The sequence below is a fragment of the Micropterus salmoides genome, unplaced genomic scaffold (genome assembly GCF_014851395.1).
Source record: "Micropterus salmoides isolate LMB-PRFRI ecotype aquatic unplaced genomic scaffold, ASM1485139v1 Ms_hic_scaffold_15, whole genome shotgun sequence".
Lineage (NCBI taxonomy): Eukaryota > Metazoa > Chordata > Actinopteri > Centrarchiformes > Centrarchidae > Micropterus > Micropterus salmoides.
Window position 1 is genome coordinate 16,556,175 of NW_024040596.1, and position 15,282 is coordinate 16,571,456.

Genomic DNA, 15,282 nt, shown 5'->3' on the forward strand with positions numbered 1-15,282 from the left:
GTCATTTGCAATTTCAGTAGGATGCATTATGGTATGTCTTCCGCAGGGCTTGTTTGTGTTTCGTGCCCTGTCCCAAAGAAGATTCATTCAAAGCTTGTGTTGACAGTTCCTCTGAAAAGATGACGCTGACATATTCTATCAGACTCTCCTGGAGCTGCTGACAAGGCCTTCAGAGATGTGCTGTACAGACTGTAGACAGAGAACACTATGGCGCTGAAATAAGATGGATGGTACACTAGCAGATCCTGGTTCAAGTAGAAATCTGAACAATGTGCTCAGTAGCTGTCAGTATTCAGTGGATTCAAAATAGGATATACAGGTGCTGGTCATATAATTAGAATATCATCAAAAAGTTTATTTATTTCAGTAATTCCATTCAGAAAGTGAAACTTGTATAATGTATACATTCATTCCACACAGACTGATATATTTCAAGTGTTCATTCCTTTTAATTTTGATGATTATAACTGACAACTAATGAAAACCCCAAAATCAGTATCTCAGAAAATTAGAATATTGTGAAAAGGTTCAATATTGAAGACACCTGGTGCCACACTCTAATCAGCTAATTAACTCAAAACACCTGCAAAGGCCTTTAAATGGTCTCTCAGTCTAGTTCTGTAGGCTACACAATCATGGGGAAGACTGCTGACTTGACAGCTGTCCAAAAGACGACCATTGACACCTTGCACAAGGAGGGCAAGACACAAAAGGTCATTGCTAAAGAGGCTGGCTGTTCACAGAGCTCTGTGTCCAAGCACATTAATAGAGAGGCGAAGGGAAGGAAAAGATGTGGTAAAAAAAAGTGTACAAGCAATAGGGATAACCGCACCCTGGAGAGGATTGTGAAACTAAACCCCCCAAAATGTGGGGGAGATTCACAAAGAGTGGACTGCAGCTGGAGTCAGTGCTTCAAGAACCACCACGCACAGACGTATGCAAGACATGGGTTTCAGCTGTCGCATTCCTTGTGTCAAGCCACAGCGTCAGAAGCGTCTCACCTGGGCTAAAGACAAAAAGGACTGGACTGCTGCTGAGTGGTCCAAAGTTATGTTCTCTGCTGAAAGTAAATTTTGCATTTCCTTTGGAAATCAAGGTCCCAGAGTCTGGAGGAAGAGAGAAGAGGCACAGAATCCACGTTACTTGAAGTCCAGTGGAAAGTTTCCAGTCAGTGATGGTTTGGGCTGCCATGTCATCTGTTGGTGTTGGTCCACTGTGTTTTCTGAGGTCCAAGGTCAACGCAGCCGTCTACCAGGAAGTTTTAGAGCACTTCATGCTTCCTGCTGCTGACCAACTTTATGGAGATGCAGATTTCATTTTCCAACAGGACTTGGCACCTGCACACAGTGCCAAAGCTACCAGTACCTGGTTTAAGGACCACGGTATCCCTGTTCTTAATTGGCCAGCAACCTTGCCTGACCTTAACCCTATAGAAAATCTATGGGGTATTGTGAATAGGAAGATGCGATACGCCAGACCCAACAATGCAGAAGAGCTGAAGGCCACTATCAGAGCAACCTGGGCTCTCATAACACCTGAGCAGTGCCACAGACTGATCGACTCCATGCCACGCCGCATTGCTGCAGTGATTCAGGCAAAAGGAGCCCCAACTAAGTATTGAGTGCTGTACATGCTCATACTTTTCATGTTCATACTTTTCAGTTAGCCAACATTTCTAAAAATCCTTTTTTTGTATTGGTCTTAAGTAATATTCTAATTTTCTGAGATACTGAATTTGGGATTTTCATTAGTTGTCAGTTTTAATCATCACAATTAAATGAAATAAACATTTGAAATATATCAGTCTGTGTTTGTATATAATATCCAAGTTTCACTTTTTGAATGGAATTACTGAAATAAATCAACTTTTTGATGATATTCTAATTATATGACCAGCACCTGTAAACAACACATGTTCATTGTCTAAATGAAAGACATGATGTATGTTACTGTCCAGGTGATAACAAATTAGATGTAGTCCTTGTGTGTATTTATTGTTTTTTCTCACAAGTCCACAGATGTTGTATGTCTAGAGGAATGCATGCTGAGTATTTGGACACCGTATTGCAATGATGGTGATTAATTAGAAATTCAAGAAAATGCAGAGAGGTAGCATTTTTTCGTATGCTTACTTGACATGACCTTACATTTGGTGTACATATTAATCACAATCAGTGTCTAGTAACAACTGGCTCACAAAATTACCCTTTGTGTTTGATTTCTAAATTCCTCTTTTGAATTTCAAATTGTTTCCTTGGCAATTTGCATTTGCCTGGGATACAGCAGAGCTAGTGCTTTGTGCTTTCTACCCCATCTGCAAATGTATAGGTGATTTCCCTTCCCCAGCTTAGCAAATGTTTACAGCATTGTTCTGTCACATCACTGATATATCTGTAATATGTCTGTAAATTATAAACTATTATTATGTAGTGTTACTTCTGATTATAATTGTAATACAGGCATCTTAAAAGGAAAGCACAGTTAACTAACGTGTGAGAAAGAATATGTCCTTTTATGTTATTTTTCTGTGACGAAGTTTAAAGGTAACGTATACGCAATCATCTTTTGTTTTCATAATGCTGTGAATCTCTCCTTCTCTCCTTTCCGCTGTGATGGCCAACACAGGCTCTTGGCACTAGCCATTCGGCAGAGTTTTATGTTTGAAAAAGGCTTTTGCTGGCTGTGAGTCCAAGCACGGCATACTGTTTTCATAATCAACCAGCTAACATAGCTGAAACTCCAATGTCCAAAAACTCTTTTAATGGACTGCTTGTTCCCCTTGCTGTAACAAGCACGTCAGTTAGCACTTCTCTATCCTAATTGTAGGCAGAAAATGAATGAGGCTGGATTTGATGTAAGCCCTTAAAAATAATGACATGCTTGTGTTACTGCTGTATAACTGTGGTACTCTGCCACTCTGCCTTTCCAAATACTTTCAAGGGCTCTCTGACTTTAATTAATTTAATTGTATCCTAGGTTTTGGTTCAGCTATTCAGGATGCAGGACAGGGCACAGGGCTGAAGTTTAATTTGTGGCCAGAAGTCAATATTTTGGTAGCAAACACCACCACACTTTACATCCACATTAATGACTCGAGTGCACACTCAAGGCCCTTGTGTAGTCTGTCAAAACACGGCTATTGTAGCCACTCTACAATTGTACCAAATGAGCCCATGCTGTACAGTGGTTCCCTGTGAATAGCTCTACAGCCGCTGATTAGCCTCTTCACTTCATGAACAGCACACAGTCAAACAGAGAGACAAAAGCGGTGGCTCCCGCGGAGTGCGTTAGGGCAGAAGGCCTGTCCACCCAAGAGCTCTGTTAAAGAGCCTCAGGGAGCTCCCTGCCTGTGAGGAAAATGCGAGGAAGGACTGCCTAATATTTTAGACAAAGACGAGGTGACCCCGTCCATCTGTCTGCGTTTAAGGAAATCAAAGCCTCCTGTTTTCCATTTGTGATGAGAAAGTCATCCCGGTCATCTTGCATGCGGTGTCCGGAGTCGGCAGCACTCTCAGCGTCCCCATTGTCATGGTAATTAACCTGCTTGCCCTCTCTCCAGAGCAGAGCGAGGTGGCATTTGGAGAGCCGGGGAGTCATTATCATGCCATAACATTGGACCAGCAGACAAACTCCATTCAGCGGGAGAGACGCCAACAGAACAGAGAGCGGCAGCATTTCTATGAGCTATTGTGATATTGTCTCCCTACTGTTAAGGGTCCCCCACTTGAGAAGTTTGGAAGTTTTAAAAACTCCAGGGAGTGGAGTGGAGAGGGGGTTGTCTTTTTCTGCTGGTGCAAAGAAAATAGATTTTGTGCGTGTGCATGAGAGAGTGTGCGGAAGCAGCCAAGAAGCTTTCCACATTTGGAGCATGGCTGATATTAGCAGGGTTTGCTTTCCCCCCATGGGTGTGATCCAGGCTCCAAATCAAATGCAAGGATTGACTTAAGGCAGCTAAATGCCGGCCTGCAACAAAGCGGTATGCTTCATTACTCAAACCTCTCGCAGGGAGGGAAGAGAGGAAAGGACGTGCATTATGCCTGGATAGGTTGGCCTGTGGTGAGTCACTGGAACGTGTCCATCACTTATAATTCCTGAGGAAGAAACACACTGAATATCATGAACATTTTTTTAAAATCAGTATACTTTTCCCTCCATTGAGATTGATCTCTCAATGAATTAGATTGAGTGGTGATTACTGACCTGAGGGGAATTAAAGCACCCGTCTGTAATATAACATTTCTTAGCAAGGAGATGTTGACTTAACTTTCTGGAAACCAACCACATTTATTTATCTAGAGTTTCTAGAGGGAAAAGCTTTAAAAAGCAACATTGTCTGGCTGGCAATCCGTTGTCCATGTCTTTCATAGATGTCTCACATATCCCAGGTGGCTCTTTTGGAGCGCTTTTTCCTACCAGTCACACCCTGAGCTTCGCATACCAACACAAGAATAAGAAGTGTTTACTCTTTTGGATTACACGCGCCTTCGTCTTCACATGTTGGAAACTTTGGAGCGATTTGTCTGAATAACAATCACTGGAATGCTACTATGTCTCATTCAAAAGTGTCTTTCAAAGCGCACTGTCAACCCCCCTCCTACCAACCCCCACATTTTCTCACGCCAAAATAAAATGGTCAGACTTCCCATCAGTTGTTCTTTTTTTTTTTTTAGGGTCAGTTGAACCTATACAATTAAATCAGAGGCCTCATTCTTCAAGCTTTATTAAAAAAAACAAAAATCACAGCACATACTTTGGAGAAGGGTCACTTTCGCTTGAAGCTTTGAGAGGGTGTCAATGCAGTTTACAAGTCTTTTGTGTGGTCATCTTTTCTTTGGCGGAAGGTAGTATATTTTGAGGTGCACTGAAAAGATGTGATGAAGTGGGTGCTGGTTGGTAGATTTACAGCTGGACATGTCTGGGATTGTTAGGTGATTAGACAGACTTTAAAGCACCTTTTGGTCATGTTGAGGCCAGACGTTCATCTCACTGCCCCGTGTTAGACAGATCACCAGCACCAACACCTCAAAGCAAGCTGGACTAGAAATGAATCTGTCCAGTGGGCAGTGTATGGATTGCCTGTCGGTGTTGCTGCAAAGCAGACTGTGAACTTTGAGAAAGAGTTCTTGCCAGTTTGACTTAACTGATTTTCTAATTATAGATGGAATAATTCTGAGGTGATGGAGATCATGTAAAGAGATGTCTCTGTAGTTTCTCTCAAGCATTTTCTTCTTGTTGTGTTTTATCTAGTTTGAGGCAGTGTGAGTGTTAGTGTGTATGTGGGTGGCAGAGGAGTGTGAAGCAGGGCTGGTCAGTCCCAGCAGGAAGGACCTGATCTGGACATGGTTGTTAAGTTTCATTGGCTAAAGGGGGGGTCGCTTCATTGGCTGCTATCTGTGGAGCTCATTATTCACAAGGTGGGTGGCAGAGAATGAAAACCCCCCACAGCAAAAAAAAAAAAAAAAAAACAACCCAAAGATGTGGCCACAGGAGAGGAGGCTGTGGAACTGCAGTTTAGACTTCCTCAGCAGTGAAAGCTCACATGTAAAGCTGCTCCCTGCAATGTCGTCTGTTCAATATCTGAGTGATGAGCGTTCCAGGAAGTCCTCTATGAAGAAATACACTCACTATCTCATACCAACTATGTTTTTATTGATCCTATAGAGAATGGAGGCCTTTTTAAACAGTAGCCATTCATTTTTCTAAAATAATCAACCTTTCACAAATGTCCCTGTCAGAAGGGATTTCATTCTCTTGAAGGATTAATGCAATCAAAGCTGCTGTGAAATCCTCTTTCAGCTGTAATGACCAGTCACACTGAGAGAATCTGCTGTCATCTGAGTGTTTATTCTCATTCTGAGGATGGATTGGCTAAATATCATAGAATACAGCCCACCTTTCATGTTGTCTTTGCTCTCTTTCCCTCCCAAACTCACGTGTTTAGGGGTTCTACGGCAAAAAGAAATATAATAATATAATATATCGTTACCCAGCTAACCGTGCCGGCAGCCACATTGACGAAGGGAAGATTAGAATGTAAGAATCTTAAAGCTGATGTACTTAGTAGATGTGGGCTTATCAATTTATTCCAGCTCCACTCAAAGCTGCTGCATCCTGCAGATAAATCCCATAGATTTGTGTGTGACAGTTTCAGGACGATGGAAAACCAGAATGTGTGTCAAAGACTCAAGTGATCAACAGCTCTCTTAACCTTTGACTTTGTGGTGCTTCAGCAGAGTAATTTATACTTTAGATACAGGCTCCAGACTGTTCATGTATCAGACATGTCTGTCTTCTACACCAGCCTGCCCAGGGTTGCCCTCTCTTTGTTGTCTTTGTTCTCATCTTTTGAAATGCATATAAAAGAGGAATCAATCATCACTTCAAACAAAATGCATTATCACTGTTATTGGACTGCACATTATTTCTCAATCTGTATGTGTTACAATTCAAAGACACTGTAAAGAACCTCTGGTGTGAGGAGCTGTTAGTGGCGGCTGGAGAGGGCAAGTAGGATTAGTGAATTTCAAGTGTTTCAGGGACTCAAATAAACAAGTTGAGATAGTGGTGGAATGTGACTGCAGCATGGGATTAGGACGGCTTTACTCCCCTCATCAGCGTGTCATGTTTTACTTGTTGTTGGCCTACATTGAGACAGAATCTCTAGGTCTCATTTCATTTGAGATGAGGAGAGATTGAGGCGGCTTGACTGGTCACTGTAGGGGGAAGCCAGCACGCCTGACATCCTTTATCTTGTTTACTATCGCCTCAATCTGTGGTGACTGACGTTGCCATGACAGAAATGCATTTTTCATCCTCTGTGTGGAAAATGCGAGCTCATTATCGCTGCTGTAAATCAACTGGATGAACAGTTTGAAGAAATGGCTTTGGCTCTGAGGAAGTGTTTTATCATGTGATCCCGTTTTCAACCCTGCTCCCATGCGTCTGTCGTCATAACATTATTCAGTGTGATGGCGGGGGAGTAAATACAGTAAATCATGTGTTGGGCCAATCTGACATGGTTTTCAGAGAACAGCGAAGAGGGTTTGGCTTTCCCATGCCACGTCACGGCGAAAAGGCCTCGCTGGCCTCTATATCACCAATCTGACCCCACATGATGGATACGTCCTGTTGAGTCTAATTGTCAAGAAACGTAAACTGAACCCAGAGGTAGGTGATAACTGAGGCTCTGGTTACAGCCACTGTAATTTTGACTCTTGTCACCGCAGAAGATAACAACACGAGATGGGAGAGGACCTGTAAGAGAAGGAGCCCTCACAGAGGACGGGGGCATCGGTGTGTGGAGGGGGGGGGTGTCTGGGTGAAACTTCAGAGTCATTAAGTATTAAGTGAACTGCTATTGCATTCCACAGCAGACAAAGCACAATTCGTGCTAAGCTGTGTGGGCTTTATGCTCATAAATAAGGCAGGCACTTCTGATTGTGGGGTAAATGTATAATTCATGCACTGCCCCTCCTGCTCCTCCTCGTTTTCTTCTCACTTTCTGCCAAGCTATTCCTTTTCAGCTCTTTGTTGTCTGCGCCCTCAACTGCATTTAAATTAATAATTAAAGAGACGCTCAAAGAATGTCTGTGACACCACCTGCTAGGTTACTCACCGTCTTCGAACCTAGTTTGAGAAACAAAATAGAAAGTCTTGAACCGTGTACATTTCACTTCACCCCACTAGAGCTGGAATACTACAGTGTTTTAGTTGGTTGTAAACATGAAGGAATTATGACACTGTCAGCATTTACAGCATTCGACCCTCTCAGGGCCGTTAAAACACTTGGATTTGGAAAATGTGTCATTACTAGAGTAATTCAAAGAAGTCTGTGTCAAACTTAGTTTGATATTTATCATAACTGTATCTTGTATTACATATAATTGATGGGTTACTATAATAGTCCACATAATGCTCTTTGCTGGCAGCCCTATATTTCTTATTCCATTTTCAATTGTCAAAACCATTTTGACCATTTACGTATTTCACAGGTGCTGCAGTGTGTTGCTACTGACAGCTTGTCCTTCCTTACCCTTCCAGATCAGCAATGACAGATATGATAAACAGATACAGGGATGATAGCATCTGCTGCGCCTAATGCCACATTTCCATGCAGTTTGGATACCTTCATCTTTAGGGAGACAAGAGGAGAGCAGACAGCCAGCAATCCTCCTCTGACACACCAAACCATGTGGGTTCCTGTTAGTTTGCAGAGGCTTATGTAATTGCAGAATAGAAAATCCCACAGCAACCACTGCGGTATAATTTTATCTCCGAATATGAAATATCAGACCAAAACTTTGTATGAATATTTAAGAGGCATTTGCACACAGCTTTTTTTTCTGTTTTGAGTTGCAAATGAAACCCCAACATTGACTGGGAATAATTCTGACAGCTCTAATACAATTCCTAAATTAAATCTTTACCCATCTTCTCTTCCTGATAAGTCTGGCCTTTAGTTAAGCAACCTTCTGCTCATTGATAACTCTCATTTCATATTTATTAGCACCCATTTGAGCTTGCCACGCATAGATCTGCACACTCACATCTCAAGTCAGCACGCTGTTAATCTTTTTGATCTACCTGATCCATCCCACTGTCTGCTCAACACACACGTGCAGATTTACAGCAGCACAGGAATTAAATACACAATATTGCTTGGACTTAACACGGCATAAGGTTGTTTAAGGTTGAGGAAACAGTTTGTCTAGACTTCACACAACAGCTCAGGATGAGGATATCTTCTTCCTGATTTACTCGCTGTATTTTTACAGTCCTTTGAAACTTAATGGCATGTCAGAAAAGGAAAGCCTTGCTAGCACGTGCTTTTACACTAATTTAGATCACAGCTCCAGCACTTGGAGAAATATTTTTCAGCCTGGTTAACCCTGTGGGTATGCTGAAATGACAAAACAACTGAAAAACAGGAAATTTGCTTCCTTTTCTCCTCTTTTATGTTTAATGCTGGTTCTCAAATGGTTGAATGTACTGTATAGGCTGTTGTGACTGACATAGCCAATAGCTGAAACAATTAATCAATTACTCTATTAGTCAAATAAAAAAATCTCTGGTTCCAGCGTCTAAGATGTGAGTATTTGATGGTTTTCTTTATCATAAATGACAGGCCACTGAATATCTTTGGGTTGTGGATGGTTTTGTCCAATAAAGCAAGCAATTAGAAATTGTCCCCTTGTGCTATGGGAAATTTTAACAGTAATTTTTTATTGACAAAATATTGATTAATTGAGAAACTAGATGGCAGCTTAATAAATAATGAATGCTAATGTTAAATAAATGAATAATTTTAGTTGCAGCCCTATTTTAAAGTTTAGTTTGGTCACTTCTTGGTTGCAAATTTTTTTGTCTCAGAGTGACTAAACGCTCAACACATTTCTTTTCTGTTCTGTTAAAATGAATAAAAAGTACAGTATAAAAATTTTAAATGTAATTTGTTATAAATTCTTTGTGCTATTGTGGTGTATAATATTTTTGGCTTTCAATGCCCAGTGTTGCACTGTTAGGTAACTGGTAGTTGGAACTCTTCACAAGAGAGTCTGAAACTCTCACAAGCCATCATCAGTAGAGAAGATGAGCGCCTGTATTGAAAGAAGTAGTTGTTGTTTGATAAAATGTCACAGGTATGTGGTATGTGACTGCTTGCTTGCAGTCAGAGATGGTGGTACTATTGCTTACATGCCCCCCCTCACTTCCCTTCCTCCACTTTTTTTAAAATTTGGATTTTCTACATTTCATGCAACTGCCAAGATTGCATAAAACAATGAACTCCAATCCAGGTTGCAAAATGTCTCTTGGGAGCCTGTTCATGTTTGGCAAATGAATCAAATAACTTTTTTTGTACTTGTGCAATTGTCTTACAGCAGACACAAAACATGTGTCACTGACATTCCCCTGTATTGTGTGGTGGGCTATATGCTAAGAACACACACACACACACACACACACACACACACACACACACACACACACACACACACACACACACACACACACACACACAAGATCACAGAATAAAGTTGGAGTCTACAGAAACATGGCCTCATAACATTGCTGGCAAATGAAAGTGCATTGGCCATGTTTGCGAAAGATATATCACATGATAAAAAGCCCATGCTTTGTCTGCACTGCAACGTGAGCCTGGTGTTTCAAATGTATCTACTTTAGAGAGGATTTTGGAAAACCATCCATTTCCTCAGTATGATCTTGCTGGCTTAGTACAGATGGAAAGCCAAAACAGAGAGAAAAAGATGAGTTTTAGAATGGATCTGGATTAGAGCAGACGTGGTCTGAGAGTGAGAGGGAATGAAAGGCAGATACGAACTGAGAAGAAAACTGGGGAAGTTGAGGGGAGACGACAGCCAAATAAAAGTGAAATAGAGTGAGAAGTGAGTGAATACGTGGAGTAAGTGCCTGTTTCAATAGAGGAGAGAGCAGAGCCAGGCGACTTGCTCCTGGATGGGTCGATAGATATGAGCAGAGAGCTGCTGGAATAATTGAGTTCGGTCATCCGGAGTGTGAAAAGTGCCAGAGCAGCAGAAAATAGCAATAACTCAATGAGATTAGAGGTGAGATTTACAATGTGTATGATCGACAACAGAGATTCCTCCATATCTCTCTGAGAGCAGCAGAAAGCTGCTGCTCCATCCAAAGGGGCAGCAAGGGCACCTTGTAAATATTTGTTGGCACCACTGGAGCTTTACACTGACCACCAGCGCTGGGATCGATACTCTCAGCTCCCAGATGTCATCTCTAAGCTTTTGGGATGACATACTCCATACTCTAGCTGCCTGTGTTGATGCGGGGAAAACAAAGGTACCCACATGTATTGGTGCATGATTTTGCATCTTCTAAATTTCATTTACAAAATGAAAAGATCAGTCATAGCCGCCTCACCAATCTCCCCATGACTGTACAAATGTGTTCCGACAAAATGGGAAAATGTCATCTGCATCAGTATGAATTATGGCCCATCTTTTTTGAATATACTGTGTATTGTTAAGCCTTGGGCAGTCTCAAATGGTAGCACTTCATGCTTCATTAACTAAAACAAAACACTTGCATGACATTTTATATATGCACTTTCTACATGGTTTATTTTGTTCATTCCAGTCACTAACTCGGGCCAGTAAGCATTTTTACAATGGGTGGAGATAAGCCTGCTCCTATGACGGTTTCCCTTCCCTGTTCTCCCCTTCTTCGCTCCCTCCACCTCTTCCCTGCCTCGTCCCAGCCATGACAAAGTGAAGATGGGCTGTGGCATTGGCTGCCATTCAGCCTGACTCTCTCATCGGCCCCACAGAATGCAGGGTCCCCCAGAGTAACAACTGCTGCGTTTTATTACTGCGTGAAATGGGGAGTGAAAGACTGCTATGGATGTTCCTACTTAACCATGCTGAATGTGTCACTATTGGGTAGGAAGATAAGTGGACAAAGGGGAAATCAGCCGCTCAAATGCTTTTGTTAAGACTAACAGCTCAAGTCCATAGAAAAAACCCTTGCTCTTGTTTACATCTCAGAGTAAAACCATTTGTGTCTTTTTTAGTTGAAATTTGTCCAGAAATATGTTAACATCACATAGGGTAATTACATGCATTCCTTACGCTATTCAAACAGATGGAAGCTGTGTTGCCAGCTGGAGAGATTCGCTTGAGGGAGACCCAGACGTTGGCACCCAAACCCAGCAGTTACACTATGTCCAGCTCAATTATGTTCTGTACTCCAGTTCCATGGTGTGTTTTCCCCGATTAGATCTCAGAAGTCAAACACTAGCATAGCTATTGACGCCTCAAGATGTGCAAATGCTTGAGGGCTCCAAGCCTCTAGTGGAGCCAATAATACAAAGTGTTAGACCACAGATATCTCCTGATCGATCCCATTTGTAGAATAGCATCAGTTTTATGCACCATTCATACATACAGGAAGTTTGGTAGTGATTTAGTATTTTTTCATTTGTTGTAATTAGCAGTTTTGCTGTAGACTTTCTACAGCAAAAGTAGCAGAAGCATATGTTTCAGGATGAGGGTGTGTATCTGCATATGATCAAGTGGAGCTGGCGGCCCCCCTACCCAAAAAAAAATTGCACAAGAGCTTAAGGAAAATATGTTATGCTTTTGGCAGCATCAGTAGTATGGTTTAGATTGAGCACCAAACTGTGTAAATATGAATCAGATAAAAACGAATAGGACTGATTGATGAGAGCACCTTTGTAATTATATACAGCCATCCTATTTGCTTTGGCAAGACATCCGTCGTCGGTCCTCCTCTTCCATTCTTAAATGTCAGGTTGTGGGTGTGTCTGGGGAGGAACGCTGACAGATTGTCAGTTTTCAGCACACCTGCAGGGAGCTCTCCCTGCCTCGACACAGACGCTTATCTTTTTTAAGACCGCCGTTTACGAGATATATCCGCTCATTCAGCAAAAATAACTCTCCAGATATAAATGTTTGAAATACAACTTCCTGTTCAAATTTAGCAGTTTTTGTTAGTTGGGAACTTTTGCCCAAAGAGTTAAATAAAAAGAAAAAAAAAAAGAAAACTGGGACTCAGAGGGTGAGACAACACTAAACACACAGCCAGCATTCTGATCTGTGTTGCAATATCCTTGGTACGCAATGTGCTGTGTTAATTCATGCTGCTTGGCACGCAAGCCCGAGAATCTCGAGGTAACGATGACTTTATTTTCACTTGTATAGTTGTGATTGTGGCAAACCAGAAAAGGATTCATCTTCAAGAAAAGCCAGTGGAATGCATTCAGTCCATGCACACAAGATCTTTCAATGAGTAAAATGAGCTTGATCCCCTGGCTTATGTGTGTATGTTCAGTGATTTGTAGAAGGATTTGGGGGATTTAATATATGCGCCTACTGGCAGAATGTCCTTTAGACACGGGTGCAGCACACAGTTATTGCCTCAACACCTCATTGTTCCAGCACGGTGCTTGTGCGAGGCTGGGATGCTGAGTTTGCTGCTACTGCCCGTCTTCGCCGCAGGCTGTACTCTCAGAGGACACAATTGAGAACAGAATTCATGATATAAGGTCACCATATTATTAATAGCAGATGATGATAAAACTGCATAGACTCTGTGGCCGATGAGGCATAACTTGGACAGTGCAATTGAGCTCATATGTCTGTGTAAAATCTCAGAGGTGTTGCTGTGGTTTCACCTGATCAGCTCTGTAGAAACCACATTAGTTTCTTTTGGAGCTCTCAGCTGTCATAACTACATGCTTTTTCTCCAAGGTGTCCAATTTTCCCTCTGGCACTTTAAATTTTATACCATCGCCAGAGAGATATCTATATTGCTGTGCAGTAATTAAGAAAATACCATCCCCTCCCAGCCTCCTTTACTCTCTGGAGCCGGCAACACTCAGCACACTGTCCACACAGGGCTTTCATGGTTGCCCAAGATGAGGCTGGGTGAACCAGAGAGCCGAAGCTGAATGTAATTGAGCGTTGGCAGCAGTGTGCATGGTCCTGATTGCAGCATGTCCCTCCAGAAGCAAGGTTTATGTTTCATCATGTGCCCGTCCACCGCACTCCATAAAAAGCAAATAAACTTTTCACTGGCAATGGCATAATAATGACAGAGTTGGCTAATGAGCGAATTAAAGTCATAAATACAAGCCTGGCCCCCTGACTGAGATGTGAATTTTCTTACACCAACTTTGTGTTAAATGCACTCTCTACAGTAGGTGCCCTTATTTAACCACTCTGTACTGTACCTTACATAACACTAAAAATTGTTCAGATAATTTTTTTTTCAGTATTTTCTTATTCTGTCTAAAAGTGAACCTCCACTAGATCTCTTTGATTACTTTATTGTATGTCCCTCTCCCACTGACCAACATATTGGACTGTCCCAGATGAAGAATGTAGGCAGATGTGTTGAAAATGTACTGCTGTGCCTTGTCTTAGAGCTATAACAGCTTAAATTAAATGGAGTTGAATGAGCGACTTTGGCAGGTCTTTGGTTGGTGTGGTTTGGGCTGCTCCCAGTGCAGCACAGAAGCGGCCTGGCAGTGGTTTGACTGTTTGACTGAACCTGCTCTTCTCTTTCACACCAGCTCTCAGTGGCCAGCAACGGGAGCATATAAGACCCTAGCTTCTTTCAGACCTATCGAAACACATTCCCTTTCCTGCGGCAGCATCTGCCTGATTCTATTGGACTTGCATGGACTTTTGTGTTATATTACATTCTGCTTTATTGAATTTGATTTATTCAGGGTGTGTTGTAGTACTTAAAGCGAAAGGAGTTTGACTAGATTGGTAAACTTTTCATTTTAAATTTTATCATCCCATTATGCTTGGCAAAATGACTCCAAGCTGCACTCACGCTGAAGCTTTTTTTCTTTTAATCCGTGCCTTTTGCCAAACATTCAGTAAATTTGTTCCACGTGTTAAAAATGGGAATCCCAAGAACATTAAACCAAGTGTATCATCTATGAAGCGCTCTCTGTTCAGCGTGGTAAAGAGAAGGGAATTTGGTGCCAGCACCGGAGTGTATCAGGCCCAGACATGAGCAGGAGAAGTAGCAGGATGAGTATGAGGCATAGACAGCATGGGGGGCTAGTAGTGTTAAGGCATAAAGAGGGAATCTGCCGTGGCACACCAAGCACACTCAAACACAAGCATCACAAGATTTCTTGACACGTGCAAGGGTGTGGCTGTCTACTCATAATGGACAACCCTTTTGCCCCATATTTGCTTTTGTAGAAGATTGTTGATTTCCCTTGAAGGAATGCCGGGCATCTGTAACAAAAGGAGGTGTGACTGGTTGTTGTGAATGTGCAGGGGAAGTGGCTGAGTGAGTTGCCTGTCAGGCAGCCAACCATCTCCACAGCAGTGGCTCTTTGATGTGGCTGGCTCTTTGAAGAACTGACACCCTTCTCCTTTTCACAGTGCCTGGAGCCCTGCAAGGAATCCTGGGACCTGAAGGAAAACCAGTGCCAGGATTTATGCGAGGTATGTCACTACCACAAATACTGTGGTTGCCTCAGTCTCAAGTGTTTGAGCTTTTCATACTTAGTAGGCAATTCAATGAGAGGAAAGTTTGAGAGGAGTGTGAAGTAACTCTTTCTGCGCTGTAACGACACTCTCTGTGAGGCTGAATCAAAGCTGTTTAATGTCCTCACTACTCCAGTGAGTCATAAGCTGAAATGTAAACAGGACAATCCCTGTTAGCTCACAGAGCTGCCTGTTTCCAGCCAGTTAGGTTGGTTTTAGAAGGTGATGTGACATATGTTTTTCCTCTCCTTCTCCTTCT

The 15,282-nt window shown here is 42.1% G+C and overlaps 1 protein-coding gene across 1 annotated transcript in view; it reads left to right on the top strand.

Annotated features, from left to right (window-relative positions):
• Positions 1 to 15,282, top strand: part of LOC119904170 (anosmin-1) — a 39,571-nt gene that overhangs the window by 6,468 nt on the left and 17,821 nt on the right. Inside the window, exon 3 of the mRNA XM_038720638.1 lies at positions 14,919 to 14,981. Coding sequence (XP_038576566.1) covers positions 14,919 to 14,981 — 63 coding nt within the window. The remainder of the gene's footprint in view (positions 1 to 14,918; positions 14,982 to 15,282) is intronic.